Here is a 22,384-nt window from a genome sequence, read left to right on the forward strand (position 1 = left end):
GGTGGTGACAGTCTGAGCGGTGGTGATGGAAAGGACACAGTGTACTGTGCACGTGTTATTGTCGCTCGGACACGCAGCCACACGCCCGTTACCTTCCCAGCAGCGTCGGACGGAGCGTTCTTCTGCAGCAGCAGGTTGGCCACCTCCATCTTCCCGTACTTGGCTGCGACGTGCAAAGGGGTGAAGCCCTTCTGGAGAAACACACAGCAACAGAAAAGGATTATTACACCGCATTTAACACGAAGGGGGGTTGATGATTGAACACTACTACACGTCTTCCAAAGACGTTGTGTCCAAACCGTGGCTGCATCACAAAACCATCCATCCATTATGGAAACCTACGCAAACACCACACAGAGACCCCACCTGCAGGTTCGAACTCTGGGTGTTCACCGTCGCCCCACACACGCACACAAAACCATGTGTGTCTAATCATTTCTGAGTCATTTGCGGGGTTATGTCATGATAACATGGAGAACTGATTATGTGGTGTTCAAGAATGAGAAAATATTTAATGCTCAGGGTGGAGAAGTTTGATGTGTGTAGTTACATCAGATTCTTCTGCCATGAGGGAACAGAGAGAGTGTGTGTGTGTGCATTATTGTATAGTCTGTGCTTATCTTTGTATGCATGCAAACAGGGAGGTGACTAATACTTAGAAAGAAAGAAAGAAAGAAAGAATGAAAGAAAGAAATATATAAGTCATCTAATTACTATGACAAAGTATGGATAAATTAAATAAAAAATGATTTAATCCCTCAGTTCAGTTGAAGCTTTTGCTAAAATCAACACTTGACCATTTGGAGTCAATGAACTTGACCTGAATGTCTCAACAGGCTGCGAGCAACTACAAAAATCTTTCATTACAGGCTGGAAAATGTATTTAAGAATTTATTACATTTAGGACTTTTAAATACCCACCGAAGCTCTTTTTAAGGACAATACATTTGATCTGTGACCTTTACAGACCAGTGAAGTAACAACAATTAGCCAATGCAAAATGGCTAAGAGCAAACCTGAAGAAATTCACAATAAAGGCAACAAAAGTGGAGCCTGTTGCTCATCCAGACATGACAAAGAATCACCTAGAACATCATATCTAGGATTTTTCTAAAAGTCTTATCGGTGGCCATAAAACACAACGCTGCAGTTTGAGGCCTTGAAATGAAAAACACTCAAAGAAAACTGAGCCAAACCAAAACAAATGTTTCTTTCAGCAACAGAGCCTTAAGACTCCCAACACTGCTATGACCCAACTGTTCCGCTGGCAGCCCGTCAACTGTAACTGGTATTCCCCGATCATTTGACTTCACCGAGTCCAAATGTTGCAGCAATCCCTACAGCGATCGTATATTTCAGATTTTCGGAACTCTTCCTGTTCGAGGCCGAAAAACCAGCAGCAAAGTATGTAAAATGTACTAAAGATCTGGATTCATCCTCCACTTTGAACTCCTTAAATTTTCTTTTTTTTCGGGCTAGTATTGGTGTATGAGCGTATGTTTCTGTGTTAGTTTGATATTGACCTTCGTCGTGATGCCCAGACTGGCTCCTTGGTCCAGCAGCGCAGCAGCTATGTCTCTGTGTCCCTCCCTGGCGGCCAGGTGAAGAGGTGTGTAGCCCGAGTTGGTCGTGGCGTCCGGCGATGCTCCGTTGGCCAGCAGCTGGTGCACGATGTCCGGCTTACCGAGACGGCTGGAGATGTGCAGCGGAGTCTGGTCGTCCTGGCAACAATATCAGCAACTTCAATATTTTGAGTCGTGATTCTGGTTCATAGACCGTGTGTAAAAATGGACGTAGTTTCCGGGACTGAAATGTAAAGCCAACGTAGAAGTGCCTTAAAGTGCAATACCACCGAGGGCCACTGGGGGCTGGCTCCAAAAAAATATCAGATTCCTGTTGAAAAAGCATCAACTTGTCTCATGAAATACAAAGTCAATAGTTTTGTTCACAAGTCATCATGGTGTCATTTGCTAAATTCACTCCTTCGGATCAGAGTTCTGGTTGTGCTTCTGAAAATAATTCCATAATTAATTAGATATTAGGCCTCAGAGAGAGATGGCGACGGCCAAAATTCAAGACTCAAGGCTTCGAAATGGCAGTTCACAAATCAATAGGTGACATCACAGTTGCCAATTATTCTGTTCAAAATGTAAACCCTATATTCACTCTTTTAGCTTTGTTTTTGGTTTCTATAGAAACTCCCGAAGGAAATATCTGGCTCTACATTACGTTAACTAGCGTTATGCAAACTGCGGCTGTTTTTTGTTTGGTGCTGAAAAGGTAGCGCAAAGAGCTTGTAGCTGCCTGCTGCATCCAACGAAAGCACCATGGGAGCAGTGAGAGCGAACCAAAACACTACATGTTTGGTCTAAACAGTAAAACAATGTGCTACGAAGCACCATAAAGCCAAGGACAGCTGCAGATTCAGCTTCTTTTTTTTAAATTATTCACGTATTTTGTACAAAATCTCGCTCATCAGAAGCCGTCCATTTAAACTAGTCAGGCAAATTTAAATGAATTGTTTCTCTTACGTCATGGGTGGGACTCTCTTTGTGGTATATTAAACTAAAAGAAATGAGCATGCGTGTAAACAACTGATTTACATCATTATGTGGTGGCAGTTTCCCATCAAAGTTTCTTTTTCTTTTCTTACGATATGATGAAGAGAACATTTTGGAAACAAGAGGAGCGGTTCTTTTCTGCACTGTAATGACTCAGTAATTAGAAACGTGCAAAGACACAACCACACAAACATACCGACACACACTCAGGCTCACATTCAGTGTCTATAAAAGTCTAAAAAAGGGACTCACACACACACACACACACACACACACACACACACACACACACACACACACACACACACACACACACAGATAAAAGGTATCGTAGCCGACAGAGAGTCTACCTTGGCCTTGGCATCGACTCGTGCTCCATTCTGGACCAGATATCGGACCACGTTTGACTGTCCCGCCCTCGCTGCCATGTGGAGCGCTGTCTCTCCCCTCTGAAACACACACACACACACACACACACACACACACACACACACACACACACACACACACACACACACGAGAGAGAGAGAGAGAGAGAGAGAGAGAGAGGGCGACCGATTGTTATTCCAAAGTTTTAAAAGCTTCTCCAAATCTCTGCTCATTCGAACATGTTGTAGAAATTCCCTCTTTGCTGAGGGAGGGAGAGAGCGAGAGAGAGAGAGAGGGAGAGGGAGAGCGAGACCCCCTCGCTCTCCACACCCAGCTCACCATAATGACATCCCATAATGCTCCGTTTCTACGGTAACCTGGCCACAGACACAGCGTGGGCGACCAAATACTTTAGGGTTGAAGAGTTGACTGTGCAGTACAGTCATCCCCCCCCCCCCACACACACACATATATCTATCGTTCTCCATTTCTTCACTTTAATGAAGTGTTAACCAGGTCAGCAGTAGTTTGTAGAGTCTATCGAAGAGTGCTGATGATTACAAAAAAAAGATAAGAAGAGATCCTTTCCGTACATACAAACGGCATTTAAACACCTGTTGTCCTTCTACGCAGGTTTTCTCTACTGTCTGCAGAGATTTTGGAGGAATTTCTGACAGAAGTATGAGTTAAGTATCTTTAAAAGGTTTGAATTTAACAATCTTTTTCTGTGAAACGAGTATTATCAGTGACGGAAGAACTCAGAACTTTTATCTACGTTTTTATTAAGTTCAAATACAACAATGTGAAAAATATTTTTAAATTAGAAAAAAAGAAAAAAAAGAAAATCCAATTGATTTCTTTGGCCACACGGGGGCAGCAGAGGACAAGTTGCAAACTCGACGTACACGCGCGAGAGCCCAATGGCTAGCAAACAGTTGCTCATTTACACATGCAGCGGTAGCATGACCACTCAATCTGGATTGAGACACAAAGAAAGAGGAAACGGAAGTGAGGGAGTTCCTGAACTCACCACATTGCTTGTGTTTGGTGAAGCTCCGTGGTGGATTAGCTGATGGACGATGTTATCGTGTCCCATAAACGCTGCGACGTGGATCGGCGTCAGTCCGGACTGGAGCGAGAGACGTAGAGAAAAGAGAATAAATCCAAGAACAACCGTCTTCTCTCAGCTCATGAAATGTTACGGTGTCACATATGAACAAAACCCTCTTCAGATATGGTGTTTTTCTCGTTTTCTTATTGTCAACAAACATTATAAAAATACCAAAACTGAGTAATAAATTGTCCGTGCGTTGTAATCCAACTACACTGTATGTTATTCCTTTGTGTCAGAGCTCCATTAGAATCCACAAACTATTTAAAAACACATCAATCTTAATCCCATACATGTAGAGTTGTTATGAGAGTATTATGTGTATTAATCTGCAGCTGGAAATAGTCCCCATTAAAAGCACCAGGGACTATGTTTGCTAAAAATGAAACTTTATATTCACGAACTGGTATTTACAAAAGATAACATTATCCGTGACCTGACCTGATGCACATTTATAATCAGTTCATTTTCTACTAAAAGTATCAAAGACAAAGAGTTATGTTAAAACTGATAAATACATAAATAAACTTGCCAACAGTATATATATATATATAAGTATATACATTAATAGTGTAAATACTCAATAACAAAGTGCAAACCAAGATGTTACTCAAAGAAAAGGGCAAATTACAAATGGCGGATTCTCTTCTATTTTAAGACAAGAAGACTTTTAGGACTCACGTTTAAGACAAAAAGCACTTGATAAGAATTTTGAAGCATCTACAGAATAAAACATTTTAATCTTCAAAGTAGAAAACAACTGTAAATGTAGTGGAGGAGAGTTGTACAGTAGCACAGTATGTGTACAAGCTTTTTTCACTGTTAAAACAAATTACGCGCACGCACGCACACACACACACACACACACACACACACACGCACCCCTACCTCAGTGACTGCCTGTATTGACGCTCCATGCTTCAGAAGCAGCTCCATCACCTTGACTCGGTTTTTCTTACAGGCGATGTGCAGGGGCGTGAAACCATTCTAGAAACAAACAAAACAAAAAGAAACTCTTTTAAAAGTAGAAAAACACTAATAAAAAAAAGTCCAGAAAGTCTTTGCGTGTGTTTTTTTTTTTTTAAAGTCTCGCAGAGCAGGCGCAACACAAATCTGGAGCAACGAGTGGAAAATACAGTACAAAGAGGAACCTTTTTTCCCCTTCATCTCAACCCCCCCGCCCCCCTCCCTTCTTTCTGTAGCTTTTTCTCTTAAAACCTCAGCATGCAAACCAGACAAGCATGTGTGGAAATAATCGAGTCGACTGTAAGCTATGAAAAAAATAAAAACTACACAGCACTGAAATAAGATACTTTTCTTTGCAACTCACTTTTCCTCTCGCCGACTTGTACACTCTCTGCCCCCCCTCCCCCTCTCCCTCCCTCCCTCCCTCCCTCGCTTACTCTCCTGGCTTTGAGGTTTCTGGCTCAGTCCTATGACTTCATTTTCCTCTCCATGTCCTTTTTTTTCTTTAGACTCATTCTCTACAGCTATAAAGTCCCAGCGCTCTAACCACACCCAGACTTCTTCCGTTACAGAACACGGATACTCGTCCTATGCCAAGATAGTGGCCGAGGTTAGAGACTCTCTTTTATTCCTTCCTTAATCTCCTTCATCTTTTTTTTTCTCCTCCATTAAAGTCTCCTGTTTCCATTTTTTCCCCTCCAAACAGACAAATCGTAAAGGGTTAATGAAGGAGATGAATGAGAAAAAGGAAGGAAGGAGAGGTGAAATGAAAGACTTGAAAGGAGGGAGGGAACTTCTGGTGAGCTGAGAGATGAAATCATCGAGAGTATAGCTGCAACGCTGCAGCTTCAGCAGAGAGCTCATCTTTTTTTATTCCAGATATTAATCCCCTTTAAACATTCACCTTATTAAATGAACATGCAGGGGCTTCACAGATCGCTCAAAAGTTGAACCGTTACATTAAAGTCGCATTTTACTCTGTCATCTAAGAGCTCTGTGATAAATTTGTCATTTAAATTTTATTGCTAATGTAAAAATAATTAAATCTGTGAACGGATTTCCTCTCATGTCAAACCATCAATATTTTATCTCGCCTATCAGTGTGGTACAAAAAAAATGAATTTAAACCACAAAAATCACATCAATTTGAGCTTTTATTCCTGCTTGAATATCCAGCAAAATGTTTTTCCAAAACATTTGTGGGTTAAATAAAGTCACAACCTCTTTGTGACCGTCTCTATTTCTTTCATTTCCCACAAGCTTGCGTCTTTCTTCATCTCTCCATCAGGTCTCTCCAGAGCCCCTCCAACCCCTGACACCCTCTTCCATAAAAAACATTTTTGTATCCTCACCAGTGCCTTGGCATTGGGATTTGCCTTCTTGTCCACGATGACCTTTGCCACCTTGTAGTGGCCGCAGTGGGCGGCCACGTGCAGCGCCGTCAGGTAGTCGTTGGTCACGTCGTCCACGGGCACCTCGTGGTGCAGCAGCAGCTGGACGCAGTTCAGGTGGTCGCCCTGTGTCGCCATGTGGAGAGGAGACAGACCGTTCTGGAGGGGAAGAAGGTCACAAGTTAACATGGGGTCAGTTTTCAAATGTGTCCTGTCGTTCTTGAGTACGTAAATACAGACAGTGTGGAAAAAAACAACAACATGAGAGGTAAGAAGATGAAGCCACGCAGGAGTCGGAGGCGTACCTTGGTCTTTGACAGTATCGGAGCTCCTCGGTCCAGCAGCATCTCCACCACCTGCTCGTGGCCGCTCCTCGCTCCACAGTGAAGAGGAGTCAGACCGTCCTGCGAAAACAAACAGCAACAACCATCATCGACAGACGAGACGTGACAGGACACTGCAGGCGATGCTTCATTGCATCACACGGCTGTGGGAGGGTTTGAGCGACATGTATGTTTAAAGGTGGTAAACATCCCTCGGCTTCAAAATCAGAAACTTGAAACTGAGCTGATTTTGGCCCTTAGAAATGATGTAAAACGACTACTGTACGTGTTGTGGAAGATAAATGACTACACATTTGACACAGGAAAGCTGATCTTTTTTTATTGCCATTTTCCTGACGCAGCTAATCAAAGATCGTGAACGCCTAAAACTTCATAAAAATGCAGCACTAACTATCTGAAGTGCCCCTTTAAACATCAAATAATTATCAGTAAAATGTCAAGTGAATAATTATAGATTTTCAGGGGTCACATTAATGGCTGTGTGTGTGTGTGTGTGTGTGTGTGTGTGTGTGTGTGTGTGTGTGTGTGTGTGTGTGTGTGTACCTTTGTCCGTGCATCAATCTTGGCCCCTCTCTCCAGCAGCAGTCGCAGCATATTGCTGTTCCCGCGCTTGGACGCCACGTGCAGCGGCGTGATGTCATTCTGCGGAAAAAGAAAAGCATCATTTCATCAATTAACTACAGAGAGAAGAAAACTTACCATTAAATAACAGAAAAATCTAAAATACTGCAGCATTTTAATACATACAACTTCTTCAATTGGAGAAAAATGTGCTGTATTTGACCGTGCTGGAGGAAATTGGCTGAATATCCCCCTCTAGAGGGACAATATACCAGTTTAGCCGCAGCAACTTCAGCTGTCAGAGGCTAACGGTATCGCTGTGCAGGGGGAAGCACTGGGAAGAGTTTATGGCTACAGACGGTTTCTTTTCTCAAAAATAATGTCACTAAAACACATCATTTACACAGTTAATGTACAGGAAATGGTGTTATTCTACCTTTTTCTTATAATCAACAAATTTCGTGAAAACACCAAATCCAACAATCATTAGACTCGTGATACTTTTTTTTTACTTCCGAAGTTTCACTGGGACCTTTAACCTCATGTTGAATACTTCCTGTATATCTATAATAAATCTTTTGTTACTTTTTTTTGCATAAAAAACAACAATAAGATACAAATGTCAGGGAAAAATTAGCAAAGGAGAAAGTAAACAAACACAACACAAACAATTCATTGCTGGTTTTGGTCTTTTTCTAGTGATGATAATATATAAATTCACAATACAACCAGCCTTATTCTCTGATTCTGTTTCCCCTACATTGAACTGTAAACAGGGACACAAGGTGATTCAAACATTGAACAGAATACAGCAAAAGTTGAACGTCTCTAAGACCATATTGGATCAGAATTTATTTTGATTGACTTTAATAATTTGAGACGACAGTGTCCAACACCAATAAACCCGGCATCCACTCCTACAGTCCATCGGATTATCAGATAAAAGAGAGTGTGTTTCCAGGAGAGTGACGAGCACAGCTGTAGAATAACACACATAAACACAAGCTCAGATTCCTTCATATCATCCTGCCCTCTAATCTCAGCGCCAGTGAGTGCTCGCTGCAGCACTCACTTCAAAAGGTGTGTGTGTGTGTGTGTGTGTGTGTGTGTGTGTGTGTGTGTGTGTGTGTGTGTGTGTGTGGTCTTTGAAGCAGAGCACCTACCCTCGCCTTGAAGTCCACAGCCGCCCCTCTGTTCAGGAGGAGCGTCGCCACGTTGATGTTGCCGTAGTGAGCCGCGATGTGGAGAGGAGTGAAACCGCTCTGAGAGGGGACGAGAGACAGCACACGCAGAAGGAGAGTCAATTAAAGAGAAGGTGGAAAAAAAGAAGCTAAAAAAAAAAAAAAGAAAAGCGGCCTCATAATGAGCATCGAGCAAAGCATGATGGGACGTTACATATACAAGTGCAGCAGCGGCTGGCTGAAAGCAGCAGATCAAAGCTGAGCAGAGTCAAACATGCTCTTAAAAGTTAAAAAGTGCTGGAGTGCTTTTACTTTCATAATAAAAATACATTCCCTGGCCACTTTATTAGGTACACCCATAAAAATCTAATGCAATAAAGTACAACAGCACCAATGCATGTTGTTTCTTAACGAGGCGTTTAATGGTAAGATTTTGTTCCAATTTTCCAAACTTGTTTATTACTTGGATCACATTTTGCAGTGGTGTTGTACTGGGCTCGTATTAGTTTGAAACGTTTTTTTTCTAATATTGTACATCTATCAAAATGAAACAGTTGAAACAACAGACCTATAATTAAATTAATATGTTTCTGACACCATCAATCAAAACCAAAGATAAATATCTTGAAGGTGGAATTATTGGCGGAGCTGTGATTTCAGATTTTGCAGGTGTACCTAATAAAGTGGCCACTGAGTGCATAGTTTTACTTTTCGTGTAATAATTTGGGAAGGTGCGTCACGACTTAACATTGTTCAGGTTTGGAGTGAACGGATTAAAAATATAAGCAGACGTAAGCAGCTTAACATCCTGTCAAATGAAAACATGCACGAGTTCATTCATCCGAGTGTCCGTAAGGGTTTTGTTTCGGTCCAACTCTTCTGCAATAAGATTTCATCTGACAGGAAGTACAGAAACCAGACATGCAGGTAGACATGCATCAACCCGAGTTCAAGGACTAAGTAGTTTTAAAAAGAAGGCTGCTTTAAGGGAACAATCAGACAAAAAAGTCAAACTAATATAACCGCTTAAAGACACGTAAGTAACCAGCTTGGATGGATGTGAAAGGACAAAAAAACATTCATCCAAAACATAAATCAATCATTATTCTGATCAATTCTAAACAGTTCAGTTCTAACTTGTGAGCATGTGTTTATTATTTTCTGTATTTCTGTTCTTTTCCGAAGCAGCAAAAACCGATGTTTAGTTGATAGACGACACAAACATAAGAGTAACTGGAGGAGGATCACATTACTGAGAGCGGCTACTGCGGATGGAGAAAAGAACGTCAACAGACATTTAACACAACTCCCGAAGACAACAAGGCTCAGCGGAAGCGTTTTCAGAAGGTCTGATGTGAGTTTATGCTTGGAATAAAATGCACTGCAACTGGGCACAGCTGTTTGCTGTTTTTACATGTTAGCTGGCTATACAGTAATGGGTATGGTAATGTTGGAAAGAACCGATGCATGCATACAGAACCTTTTATGGTACATACGGAGAAAAAAAACCAAGAGGGTCAAATGATCTGACACTCGCAGGCAACATGCCAATCGTTCAAAATCCATTCTTACAAACTGTTCGCGCCTCCGTGAAGGTATTAATGGAATATCTGGACATTTCAGGGAAAATACACTTATTTGCTGTCTAGTTGAAAGTTAGCACCACAACTTGTTGTTTTTAATTTCTCTATTTTAATGAAAAATTAACCCACAAAGAGGCAGTTTCTTGAAACCTTTTTTTACATTTGGACCAAGTGAGGTAAGCTGCCCCCCCCCCCCCCGTCTCAAGTCTTTTAAGCTAAGCTACCAGGCTCCTATCTTTAGCATCGTTTCACAGTTTATCTCAACAGATTTATATCAGTTGGGAAAAACAATAAAGTGGAAACAAATAAAATCGGTATTTCTGTTAAAAAATATATATTCTATAACAACAGAGTCGTGATTATAACATGATTCTGTTGATGTACTGAAGGAATTACAGCTGTGGAAATGAACTCCATTTATCCTATGAGCTGTTGCAGTGGGCTTACAGCACAGTTACAACTCCGACACAAGTATTAGCAGCCTGTGTTCCACCTGCATTAACTGATAATGAAGTTCTAGGTCTGAAAATAACTGAAATACTATTGTTGTTGTTTTTCTTCTAGTTTCTGCCGCAAAGCAGCGACGGCAAACACACAAAGCAAAGTCAAAATGCAATGCAGGCTTAAAAAAAAGGCACACGGGTGAGGCGCTGTCAGCAGCAAAAGCATTCATGCCAGCATTTAAGCGTTCATGCTGGCAGACAGAAGGCTTTGCAATGGTGATGAGCGAACAATGAGAGGAGAAGAAGAAGAAGAAGAAGAAGAAGAAGAAGAAGAAGAAGAGAAGAGATGAAGAAGAAGAGGAGGAGGAGAAGAAGATGTACCTCTGTTGCTCTATTCACCATCATCTGGAAGGGAAAGGGGAACAGGGAGGGATCGGCAGGGTCAGAATAAGGAACAAATAGAGGGAGGAAACGTAGGAGGAGGAGGAGGAGGAGGAAGAGGAGGAGAGAATGGGGTGGTTAGTGCACCACAACAGCTACAACACCGACACCATGGTTGCACCAAGCCGTAGGATGGGTATGTGACAACGAGAAGAACTGAAAGGGAACCACAAGGAAGTACACACAACTGGACGATGGACCGCGACTCTCCCTCACACTGTGTTAATTGTTCGACAAGAAATATGTGGCAAGTGGAGCTGCACTAATATTTCTGTACGACTTTGTTTCTGGCCCTGAGTGGCAAAAAAAAAAAGAAAAAGAGAGACTTTCATCCAAAATATAAACGCTTGTTGAACTTTCTCCGATTGAAAATGTGTTCAGGATTTTCTTCACTGTGAAAAAAAAAAAGACACAACAGACACTTTTCACAACTTCATGACACCTTTTGTGATTTATGAACACAACTTCCAGTTCTTCTTTTCATTGAAGCAGCGTCTGTGATGCTACATGTGTATTTTTAGAGAGTAAGTTTGGTTTTTACAAAAGAGATTTATGGTATATCAATTCAGAAAACAGCATATTGTAATACTTTTTTTTTTACTGAACTAATGGTAATCCTATAAAAAAAAAAAAAAAAAAAGATAAGGCTGTATGATGTGCTGTATTGTAAGAACCAAAGGACAAAAAAAACACAGTTTGGTATTTCGGGAAATATTCTTTTTCACTTTCTTCCTCAGGTAAAATGAGAAGATCACCACCACTAAATACGAAACTACAACTCGCCGGCACCGGGTCAGTAAAAGAAGAAACTGGAATCTATCCCATAATTCATAATAGGTTTCATGAGGCTCTGAATGAGTCCGATAGCATCTCAAACACTTCCTGTCCGACAGCAGGTCATGATGGGAGCTGGAGTCCCGCTGAGGGGTCCTGAGCGTGTACCTTGGACTCCACATCGGCGTTGTGGTCGTTTTGGAGGAGGAGCGCGGCGGCCTTGGTGTCATCTTTCCTCGCGGCGATGTGCAGCGCCGGGAGGCGGACCTTCCCCTTGGTGTCGTTTTCCAGTAGGAGGGAAACCACCTGGTCATGGCCCTGCTGCAGCGCCACCGCCAGAGGAGTGAAGCCATCCTGGAAAACAGCAGAAACAGAAGGACGTCACTGACGGACCGACTGACTGACAGGAAGGAAAAACAGTGAGACCTCTTCAGATTCGCCTGATGTGATTCAGTGGGGAAACATTTTGGGAGGTTTTTCTGGGCTGCTGCTGCTGCTGCTGCTGCTTTAAACCATCAGCCAGAGGAAGTCAAATTAAATTCCTTGGAGGTGGCTGATGACGGTCTTGACTGCAGCTTCGGCCCTCCTGTGTAAAGTTACATTGTATAAATCAGACAGCTGCCTCAGCCGTCTGCCTGTTAAGCAGATCGAGGACAATCGGGGTCAGCAGCAGAGTAACGTTCGTATTCCTCATCTGTAGTACTGCAGAGTCTGTTTGTACCGCAGCCGTACACCACTTTAAAAAAAACATCGATTCCCTGATCATAGCATTAAAATGCATTGAGTACGTACTCGGTGCCATTCAAACTGCTCTCAGCAAAGGAGACATCTAAAGATCACACAGTCACTGACTCCTTCTTGTTCTTGACGTCAGCTGCTAACATCAACACTTCCAGACACGGCATACGTAACAATTCTGGCTTCGAACAAAGGTGACTCGCAGATTAATGTTCCTTGTAGAACATAAGGAACATTCAGACAGACATAACTGGAGTGTTTTTGTTCTCTCACAGGCTGAAATTTTAAATTTACTGTCAGCATGGGGAATACTCGCTGCTGTGTCTTACAGTAAATCAAATAAAAATACATTTTCACATCAATTTAATAATTTTACATGATTTAAATCTGCAATGAACCAGTATGAAAACGTTTAAAAGTTCAAGTATAAAATGACAATGTAGGTTGTAAATTATGTGAGACATGTTGATGGTTTTAATTTTATCTATCCATGCAGCCAGCATGATTAAAACAGATAATATACTGCTGGTCAGATTATTTCTGGGATCGTATCAGATGGTAGGTGATGTAGGTTAGACACGCACCGACTTGAGCGTGTAACTTTGTGACGTTTACGGTAAAGTGTTTTTAATCCAACATGAGCCCGACCAGTTAGGTGGCCATCTGATTAACATAAAGGGTCGCATGCCTGGAAGGGCAATCTAATAGCCATTTAGCAATTTAGCCATTTTAGCTGATACGCTAAAGATGCTTTAAGTGGCTGGGGAGGAGTTCAGCATCTCGCTCAAGGACAAATCGAAAAGAAATGTATCCGCTAATGGACACAAACCGAGAAACAGACGAGAGGAGACCAACTGCAAACCGCTGCTACTCACACAAACCCAGGCAAGATGAGAGGCTACGAGCAGCCGTATCCATGAATCACCACAGAAAAGTAAAGACTTCTCACAAGTAAAACAACCCACAGATTATGTGTGTGTGTCTGCGCCAAGGAGTGTGTGTGTGTGTGTGTGTGTGTGTGTGTGTGTGTGTGTGTTTGTTTACACAGAACGCCGACAGTCTGGATAAAACCGACTCAGCATCACTACACACCCACACATCAAAGCAGAGCGTTCCCTCGGAGATCCTGCACGGCTCACACACAAAACTATACGGGCCGCAACGTCTACACAAATAAACAAACAAACAAACAAACAAACAAACACACACACGTTCATAATCTGATCCACAAGCCATGTCTGCAAAACACACACGCACCTCATACACACATTCCCTCGGGCACACAAACATATTCAACTGCATAAATTTCGCCTTTTTAAGAATTTTAAAAAGTCCGAAGTTGTCCCAGAGCACTGCTCTCCTGTTTCATCTGCTTCATTAAGGATTCAGAAAAACACACAAAGCCAGTTCAATGTCCTAAAATACCTTGAGGCACAAGTACAGCAGCAGCAGCAGCAAACAAAAAGGCCCTAAAAGAGAGGCTTTGATTTGTGTCTTCAAGCCTGAAGACTTGCAGTGACGCAGCACAATTTTCCTTCAGCCAAACAGCACTAAGCAGCTCCAGCAGCAGAAAGCTATTTAATAATGGAGCTCTACTTATTGTAATGAAGCTACTGACAAACTTTAAATCTACAAATCTGGAGGAGCAGCACTTGAATTTGATTCAAATCTGAAAGTAAATCTTGAATATTAACGCAGAATATTTATATGCTGACGTATGTATGTAATATGCTCAACAATACATGCAACACAAAAGATCAATTCCAAATGAAATATTAAAAATGGTTTTCAGATGTTTTTTCTGCCCTTTGCTCTGCTGAAATGGTTAAATCTGAATTATTTAAATACTGGGAGATGCTTCAAACATGGATATATATTTCCCCACATGAATAATTCAGTCCGTCTCCCACCGACCGCGGGGAGAGTGAAAGGAGGAGAGATGTGGTGGGAAAACAGGGAGAGGACGAGAAGGAGAGGCAGACAAAAGAAGGACTGATGCAGGGAAAGACGGAGAGATGAGGAGGAGGTAAACAGAGGAAAGACGAGGAGGAAGGAGAGGTGCCAGGGAGTTGTTTGTGAAATGTCAAGGACAGAGATCTGTAAACATCCCACCGACACGCAGCAGCTACGAATGTAAAATCAGAAAAGTACATCCAGCTGTGTCGAGTTTTCAGCCTCTTTCAGGGACAGTTTTGGTTTGTTTACCCCAAAAACATGAGACACATCCATAAATATAATCGAAATAAAGCTTTATAATTCATTTTAAAAGGATAAATCTGGTCATACTCTATATTGCCTATAGACAGCTTTTGGGCAGTTTGGTTGCTTGCCTTTTAAATATGTAATATTTTGAAAAAATGTGACTTCTTGTATTAAAGAAAGAAGCAGTTTGTAGAAATGTAAATGTATACTTCTCCAAATACTATAATAATACTTCTCTTATGGAGGCAGAACTGAAACTTAACTGATCATATTGGTACGACAACACCCAGGACTAGTTGTTCACTATTAGCTAACGGCTGTTGCGACACGCTCTCTTACTAACTAAACAACACAACTCAGAGGAGAAACTGAAAAGTCGGAGGTTGGTTTGGTCACACGTCAGTGTTGCAGGGCTTTCGGTTGTTACTGCAGATGATGGATCAGTGTGACACGCTCGGAGTGTAGCGCCTGCTCACAGATGTGAGACTCCTGTAACGTCACTGGTTCCTCCTCCTGTATGCAGCCAAGGTCACTCTGAACACATCGTCACCCTGCTGCTGCTGCTGACTCTCCCTCTTCCACTCTCTCCATGCAACAGATTCATCTATTAAAAAAAAATCATCATCCTTTTTGCCCCTAGTAGCTTCATATGTCACACAGCCACTGGAGCAGGCACCTATTTACCGTTTGCAGCAAAGACATTGTTGGTCATAACGTTGCAGTGTAATTACAGGGAGACTAAATGAAGGCTGGGACAAAGGGTAGCTATTAGAAGCTGTTATGGGCTTGTGTGTGTGTGATATTTGTTTACCTCAGTGGCGATGCTCTGACTGGAGCCGTTGTCCAATAAGAACTGCACCACCTCCATGTGGTTCTCCTGCGCCGCCATGTACAGCGGAGTGAAGCCATTCTGCACACAGAGGAAACACTGGATGATGACGAGGTCTGAGGTGTTCAAACATCAGATATAACAAAAAAAAAAAAAAACAGAGGTCTTATCTTGTATTTATTGATGCTTGTCTGCAGAAAGTTTTCACTTTTCCGCATGTTCAGCCAACCTGCTGTGTAAGTTAATTATATAAAGGATACCGATGCAATTATAGCTATTTTTAGGACATATTTAAGGAAAAATATGAGACCTATAGAGTAAAATAAATGTTAAACAACGTGTTGAGCAACGTTACTGCACTACAAACACAATAAATATTTGTCAGACTGACTTCACAGTAGAGTCAGGTGATATCGTGACCAATCCCATCAATACCTCTGGTTGCATTACATCACTGCGGCCAGCGCTGAAAATCAATGAGCACTACTGCTTAATGGCGATATTGGATTTGCAGGAATTTTGCAATAAAGTGATGATTTGATCAATACGAAGGTTATCACACTGAATTTCAAGAGAATTAGCTTAATCATCTTACAGTATTTTGCTATTGCACACATGAACTGAGAGTCAAACTTTGATCTGGTTGATCGACGTTTTCAAAGCAGGGATTATTCCGGCAGACTTGTCGTGGAGCACACAGTGTCACCTCCGTACATACCTCACACCTGATAACAGGGCAGATACGAGCTGATCTGGAGCTGAAGTTAAAGAGGACTCTCTCTCTGTGTGTGTGTGTGTGTGTGTGTGTGTGTGTGTGTGTGTGTGTGTGTGTGTGTGTGTGTGTGTGTGTGTGTGTGTGTGTGTGTGTGTGTGTGGTGCAGCACTAGAACAAGAAAACACATCTCCATAGCAACACGTCAGCATACAAAAAAAGCTCCTCATCCTCCTCCTTCCTTGTTCTTTGTGCTTCGTCTGGTGTTTCTGCACCGATGGATTTTTTTTTTTTTCACTTAATGGACTTTACCTAAACTTCACTGTCAGAATTCAGCTATGACCGATAACACAAAACTAATTTATAAGGTAAAAAAAACAACATAAAACTGCAGATTAGTAACTGCACAACCTAATTCATTCTTCTTCTTTTCTTTTTTTTTAACTTAATTAAATAAAATATTTGTATTACAAACTTAATAGGTGGAAATTTGCAATGCTAAAGGGTCAGTTTCTTATTTTAGGAAATCATTATGTTTTGCAAAGGATTGGACAATAAGATTAAAACCACTTTTACGTCTCGACAATAAATGTGAAACTATAGACAGATTACAGTTAGCTTAGTTTAAAAAAAAACCACAGCGGCACGGAAAAACAGCTAAAATACCAGTTTCCACTAAGTTTGATCTACTCGCATATCATATCGCATTTATCAATTCATTCAATTAAAAAAAACCACTACAACTGTTCCTTTAATTTACAATACAGAACAGCAGAAAACTGCAGCGTCAGCGACCTTCAAGACTCACTGTTTGCGTAAACAAAAACCTGTGTCCAGTCAGAAACACACAGCAGACACACGTGTAATTACTGTGTAACTATAGACTTTACAGTTGAATCATGCTGTGTACAAGCTGCTCTCTATTCATAACACCAACACAACATACACAAGGAAATTTGTTAAAAACTTTGATCAGTTTTATTGTTAAATATCAGCTGTCAGAGAGTCCTTCTCCTCTAAATCATGTCAAATAAAATAAATAAAACCACGGACTAAACAGTTTCAGTGCAGCAGTAAAGATGTCAGCTCATCAATACCAACATCTTCATCGACATTATTTTCTTCCTCTCAACAGCTCCAGTCGAGGCTTTGACGTTGACATCATTATGGTTGCTGTGGCAACAAGTCCCCCGTGTGTGTGTGTATGTGTGTGTGCGTGTGCTGACTATTGAGTGTGGGCTAGTCCGTACTGCAGAGCTGCTGACACAGCACACAAACACACACAGATGGACCCTGCGTGTACAATAGTTGTGTACACATTCATCCGCATGGATGCACACACTCAAACAGGGACGCACAACAAAGATGATTTTACAACTGGAGAGCTTTGTGAGTGTGTGTGTGTGTGTGTGTGTGTGTGTGTGTGTGTGTGTGTGTGTGTGTGTGTGTGTGTGTGTGTGTGTTTTACCTGAGACTGTGCGTTGACGTTGCCTCCGTGGGTGACGAGCTCCTTCACCACGTCTGTCTGCCCGGCGAGGGCAGCGATGTGGAGGGCAGTGTTTCCTTTCTGTTTTCAAAAACAATTAATACAAAAAAACATATGAAACAGGGACTGGTGCAGGATAACTTTGAATCTTTCTCTAAATCTATTAATCTATTTTGACGTGCAATGTGACACATTTCCTGTAGATATCATTGCGGATATCAAAACGAGAAGTTTTCCTCTCCACGGTAGAACCGCGATTCAATGCATGAACTGCTAACAGCTAATTCTGCATGTTTAGTTTGGTGCTAATTTGCCAAAATGTGATCTAAACAAGGTTAATTAAAGTCAGCATGAGCATGAATATCCCCCAAACAGAAAGAAGAAAGACAAAGAAACAATAAATACATAAAATCTAAATCAATTCGTTTAGACTTTCCTCTTGTAGTTCATGTTCATATCGTCCTTCGCTGGGTTGCAGTCGTGTTTATTTTGATTTGAGGGCACAAAGTCACACTTTCAAATCTCTCTTTTTTTTTTTTTATGTTTTCTTCATGAATTTCTCCATTAAATAAGACAATAAATTCAACATGCTGATAAAAAAACATACACATTTGATAGATACTGAGGTTTTCAGCATCACTTCTACATCCGAGTCGGTTCACCTCATACAAAGACAATAAAACAAAACAAACAGCACAAGTGCCTGTTGGTCATGTTCGTTCTCCGTTACGCGAATCTGAGTCAATATTAACCTTTCTGAATGGAAGTTATTGGAAAGTGCAGCGGAGCGATTAAAGGGTGAGAAGTCAGAGACAATGTTTAGAAAGAAAGAGACAATGCTTCATATATGAAGCATGATGAAGCCTGTTTATTGTGTGTTACACATACCGAGCCTCTGATGGACGCACCTGTTGTACGTATGTCAGCGACAGCGAGCAGCAGCTGTTGTCATGTTGTCATTCCTGCTGCCACACACACACACGCACACGCCTCACTTCTTCTACTAACTGGAGCTGCAACCCACTTAACTAAATAACAATTTATGTCGACTTAAAGTAGGTAAATGTATATATATATATTGATAAACTGAATGTATGAACAAACGGCTGCCAGTGGATGAGACCAAAACCAGAATTTGGCAGCGGTTTCCTCTCTTGGACGGAGGAACAGGTGGAGTTTTGGTCTCACTGATTTAGTGTTACATCGGGTTATGCACATAAAAAGCGCTGCGATAGTTGAGTTACAAATAAAAAGGGCGGTACCCCCGATGGCTGAGCGGTTCAAGCACATAGAACGCATGGGCCTAAATGTCCTTCTACTCCATGTCACTCCCCCCCACTCTCTCTCTCTCTCTCCACACATTTCCTATCTATTTATTGAGCTGTACAGATAAATCTAACCTCCACACAGCAGCTACAGATAACGTGCAACACATAAAACATCCTTATCGGATGTAGGGGGAAGTTTCCGAAGCGATCTGATATGCAGGTTCAGACAGCAAAGCGGGGCGATATGGTCAAGTGTCTACCTGTTTCAAAGTGAGGTCAACCACAGTGCAGGTAAACATGCTGTGAGCTTCTGATGCATCATTTTATCATACAAACCTGTTTGTTTTTTTTCCCATGTTATCCCATAACATGATATTTAGGGTGAATCAGAGGAGGAACTAGCGGGCGATGCATCCACAGCTTTGTAGAATATTATTACTTTTCCTCTTGATTGGCTAAATTTACTCTACAATTTACATCTCTGCTGGTTTCAGAGGAGCATTTCACTGCCTCAGTTTACACACATCAACCCAGCCAAGAAACGTTTACGTCGTGAAACACTCTCCTGTCTTTTTTTCTTTTATTTATTTTGAATCACGCACACGATGGGACAGACTTTCACTAAATCAGTGCTCAACCTCCCGACTAACACGCAGCCATTCATCTCCTCTGCTGCTGCTAAATCAATGTGACTTTGAGAAGGTGCTAACTCAGCAAACTGTGTGTGTGTGAATTCATGCATACAGCGCGTGCCTGTGTGAGTGATTGTGTGTCTGTGTGTGCGTGTGTACGCGTGTGTGTGTGTGTGTGTGAGATCAACGGAGGCGCTCACACACACCTTAGTGGCTGCATCCACGTTGGCGCCCTGCTTGATGAGCTGCGCCACCACTTCCACATGGCCCTCCTTCGAGGCCAGATGGAGAGCATTCAGGCCATTCTGGAGAGAAAGAGAAGTGAGGGAGGGATAGAGGAATTAAAATAAAGAAAAAGGGTTGTTGTTGTTGTTGTGTTTTGTGCCCTTTCTTTGTGTAACAAAGATTTGTTTTGACTTATTTCAAAGTCTCTATTAAGAAAAAAAAAAAACCAAAATATTCACTGTGTCTGTGCATTATTTTATTTATCTTTTTTTACTTATTTTTGCACAAACACATTTGGAAAATATTTGTTGTAAACAAATAAAAAAATATCAAGTTTGTTCATCTCTGTAGTTTGTGTCACTCTCACCAAGTTTTTACTAAATTAAAACTGATTGGCACTGCAGTTTTGTTTACAAATTAAAGTGTGATTGTTTGGAATTTTTTTATGAATCAGGTAAATAATACAGGTTTAGTTAATGTTCATAAGACAAGATAAGATGACAGTGGAGAAAAAGATTCTGCTCCAGGGTTTTAAGACAGCTTCATTGTGACAGGCTGATGATAAACCAGCTGACCTGATTGCAAATATTGATGTCGACTCCATTCTTCAGGTAGTCCAAAGCTTTCTCGAGGTTCCCGGCCCGAGCTGCTCGCAGATAACAGGCATTTACATCCGTCTGCAGGAAGACAGAGAGAGAGAGGAAGAGGACGGTTTGTCATCGTAGCCTTAAAATGAAATGAATGCGTAAATAAACGATTAAAAAGGTAATTAAAAAGACAGAAAATGGATGGAGGATGAAAGAAAGTGAAAATACTTGTTTTCAACACACCTGCAGGGTTAAACTGCAACACAGCAAGCCAAGAATAACATGGCTGCCCAAATACAAGCCAAGAGATTTACATGTGTGGGATATAAAGGTTTGCTTTGAGCCAATGTTGTTTTAACATAAAAGATAAACAATATCATAATTGCATCTCAACTTTAAGTTGGTGTATTTTTTTAAGAAAACAAACAAATAACTAAACTAAAATACACTTTAAATCTTTTTTTTTTTTTTTTTTTTTTACTAATGCTATATAAATATGCTGAGAGGAGGTGGAAGTACTTTCTCACTACAGCAAGCCTTCCCTGTGGGCACAGCCATAATACTTCCGTCAATGGGCAGCCTGCACAGTATGTAGCCTTCGAGGTGAAATTCAGGGCAGAAAAAAACTGAAAATTAAATTGTTCACCAATCGATTGTGAAACTCACTGATTTGAGCACACAGTAGTAGAAGAAGGAGTCTGACATTAAAGTGGTTGCCTCAGGAGCCTGAGTGGCATGTTGATTTTTCACAGAAATATCGGTATCTGCATGTACGTTGGCCGATATGTGAAAATGTTGATGTGGAAATGAAAAAGATGCTTGGAGTAAATTATAAATTGTTTTATTTATTTATATCTTGGTCACAAGTGTCAGAAATGTTTGATAACCACATTAGAAGGGTCACTGCACAGTATATGCAAAAAGAGTACAGGCTGATATTGATCTCTGGCCCCCAAAAATATTGTCCCAGTCAGGCTGCAGTTATTACTTCCTCTCTTGTCTGGATTATGCTGACTGGACAATAAAATGGAATTGAAATGGGGTGAGGGAGTGTCCCCAGTATGCTCAGAGGAAGTCAGAATAAAATACACAAGCACAAGCACAAGATGATCTCATTCTTCACATTAACAAATGAAAAACAGCTTGTCTTTATGCTGACTAGACACAGGACCAACTCCTGAGGTAAAGAGGACAACTACTGGGAGCATCCACAATTACTGTTTATGAGCAGTATACCACTATAATTAAGACAAACACACACAGACCACCCTCCATGAACCCCCCATGACTAAGTGCCTTTCTCGGGAGAGCAGCCGCAGCAGCAGAGCAATTTGCAGTTAACCTGTCAAAACTTCCAAAAACATGCACCATTATTATCAAGCTGGGCTGCCCAATTTGACAGAGGGAACTAAATATGCTGCGTGTGTGCTTATCTGTGTGTGAGGATTTCAGGGTGTGGCGGTGGTGGCGGTGAGAGCAGGGGGTTTGTGAGAGGCGAGCAGAATAACAGACTACATTTAGGAGGAGGGTGAAGCCGGAGGAGACAGGTTGACAAATATGGGCAAGACAGACGGCAGACAGTCAAGTGTGTGTCTCTGATTTCAGGATTGCAGTGCTGTGCTCCAGCCTGCCACACCCATGTAGTCAGACTGAAACCCCCACACAGTGCACAGGACCGGCACTCTCCAATTACTCTTTGCTCACGTGCCTATTAACCTACAATATTCTCTACAAGGCATAGACACACACAAAAAAAGGCCTTATGGTGGTAGCAGGCTATTTAATTGAATTTGAAAATGCTTTTACGAGATTAAAATCTATGAAAATTTAATTCACCAAACAACCACATTTGAGCAACATCTAACATAATGGAAAATCTTTACTTTACAGGAACACAAATCAAGAAAGGTTCAGGGTTATAACTTCCACGGCGGACAGAGGTAGATGCCTCCTGTATTTTTTGTCACTCTCAGCTTCAAA

At 41.4% G+C, this 22,384-nt stretch overlaps 1 protein-coding gene across 1 annotated transcript in view; it reads right to left on the reverse strand.

Annotated features, from left to right (window-relative positions):
- Positions 1-22,384, reverse strand: part of LOC138204714 (ankyrin-3-like) — a 96,513-nt gene that overhangs the window by 50,836 nt on the left and 23,293 nt on the right. Inside the window, exons 2-16 of the mRNA XM_069160148.1 lie at positions 20,393-20,494; positions 19,799-19,897; positions 17,675-17,773; positions 15,477-15,575; positions 11,894-12,079; positions 10,892-10,915; positions 8,467-8,565; positions 7,286-7,384; positions 6,704-6,802; positions 6,360-6,557; positions 4,930-5,028; positions 3,961-4,059; positions 2,912-3,010; positions 1,524-1,721; positions 93-191 (exon numbers count right to left, since the gene is read on the reverse strand). Of these exons, the coding sequence (XP_069016249.1) occupies positions 93-191; positions 1,524-1,721; positions 2,912-3,010; positions 3,961-4,059; positions 4,930-5,028; positions 6,360-6,557; positions 6,704-6,802; positions 7,286-7,384; positions 8,467-8,565; positions 10,892-10,915; positions 11,894-12,079; positions 15,477-15,575; positions 17,675-17,773; positions 19,799-19,897; positions 20,393-20,494 (1,698 nt within the window). The remainder of the gene's footprint in view (positions 1-92; positions 192-1,523; positions 1,722-2,911; positions 3,011-3,960; positions 4,060-4,929; positions 5,029-6,359; positions 6,558-6,703; positions 6,803-7,285; positions 7,385-8,466; positions 8,566-10,891; positions 10,916-11,893; positions 12,080-15,476; positions 15,576-17,674; positions 17,774-19,798; positions 19,898-20,392; positions 20,495-22,384) is intronic.

This window comes from Embiotoca jacksoni, unplaced genomic scaffold, assembly GCF_022577435.1.
Source record: "Embiotoca jacksoni isolate LCO1_2020_lvr unplaced genomic scaffold, fEmbJac1.0.p SCAF_26, whole genome shotgun sequence".
NCBI lineage: Eukaryota > Metazoa > Chordata > Actinopteri > Embiotocidae > Embiotoca > Embiotoca jacksoni.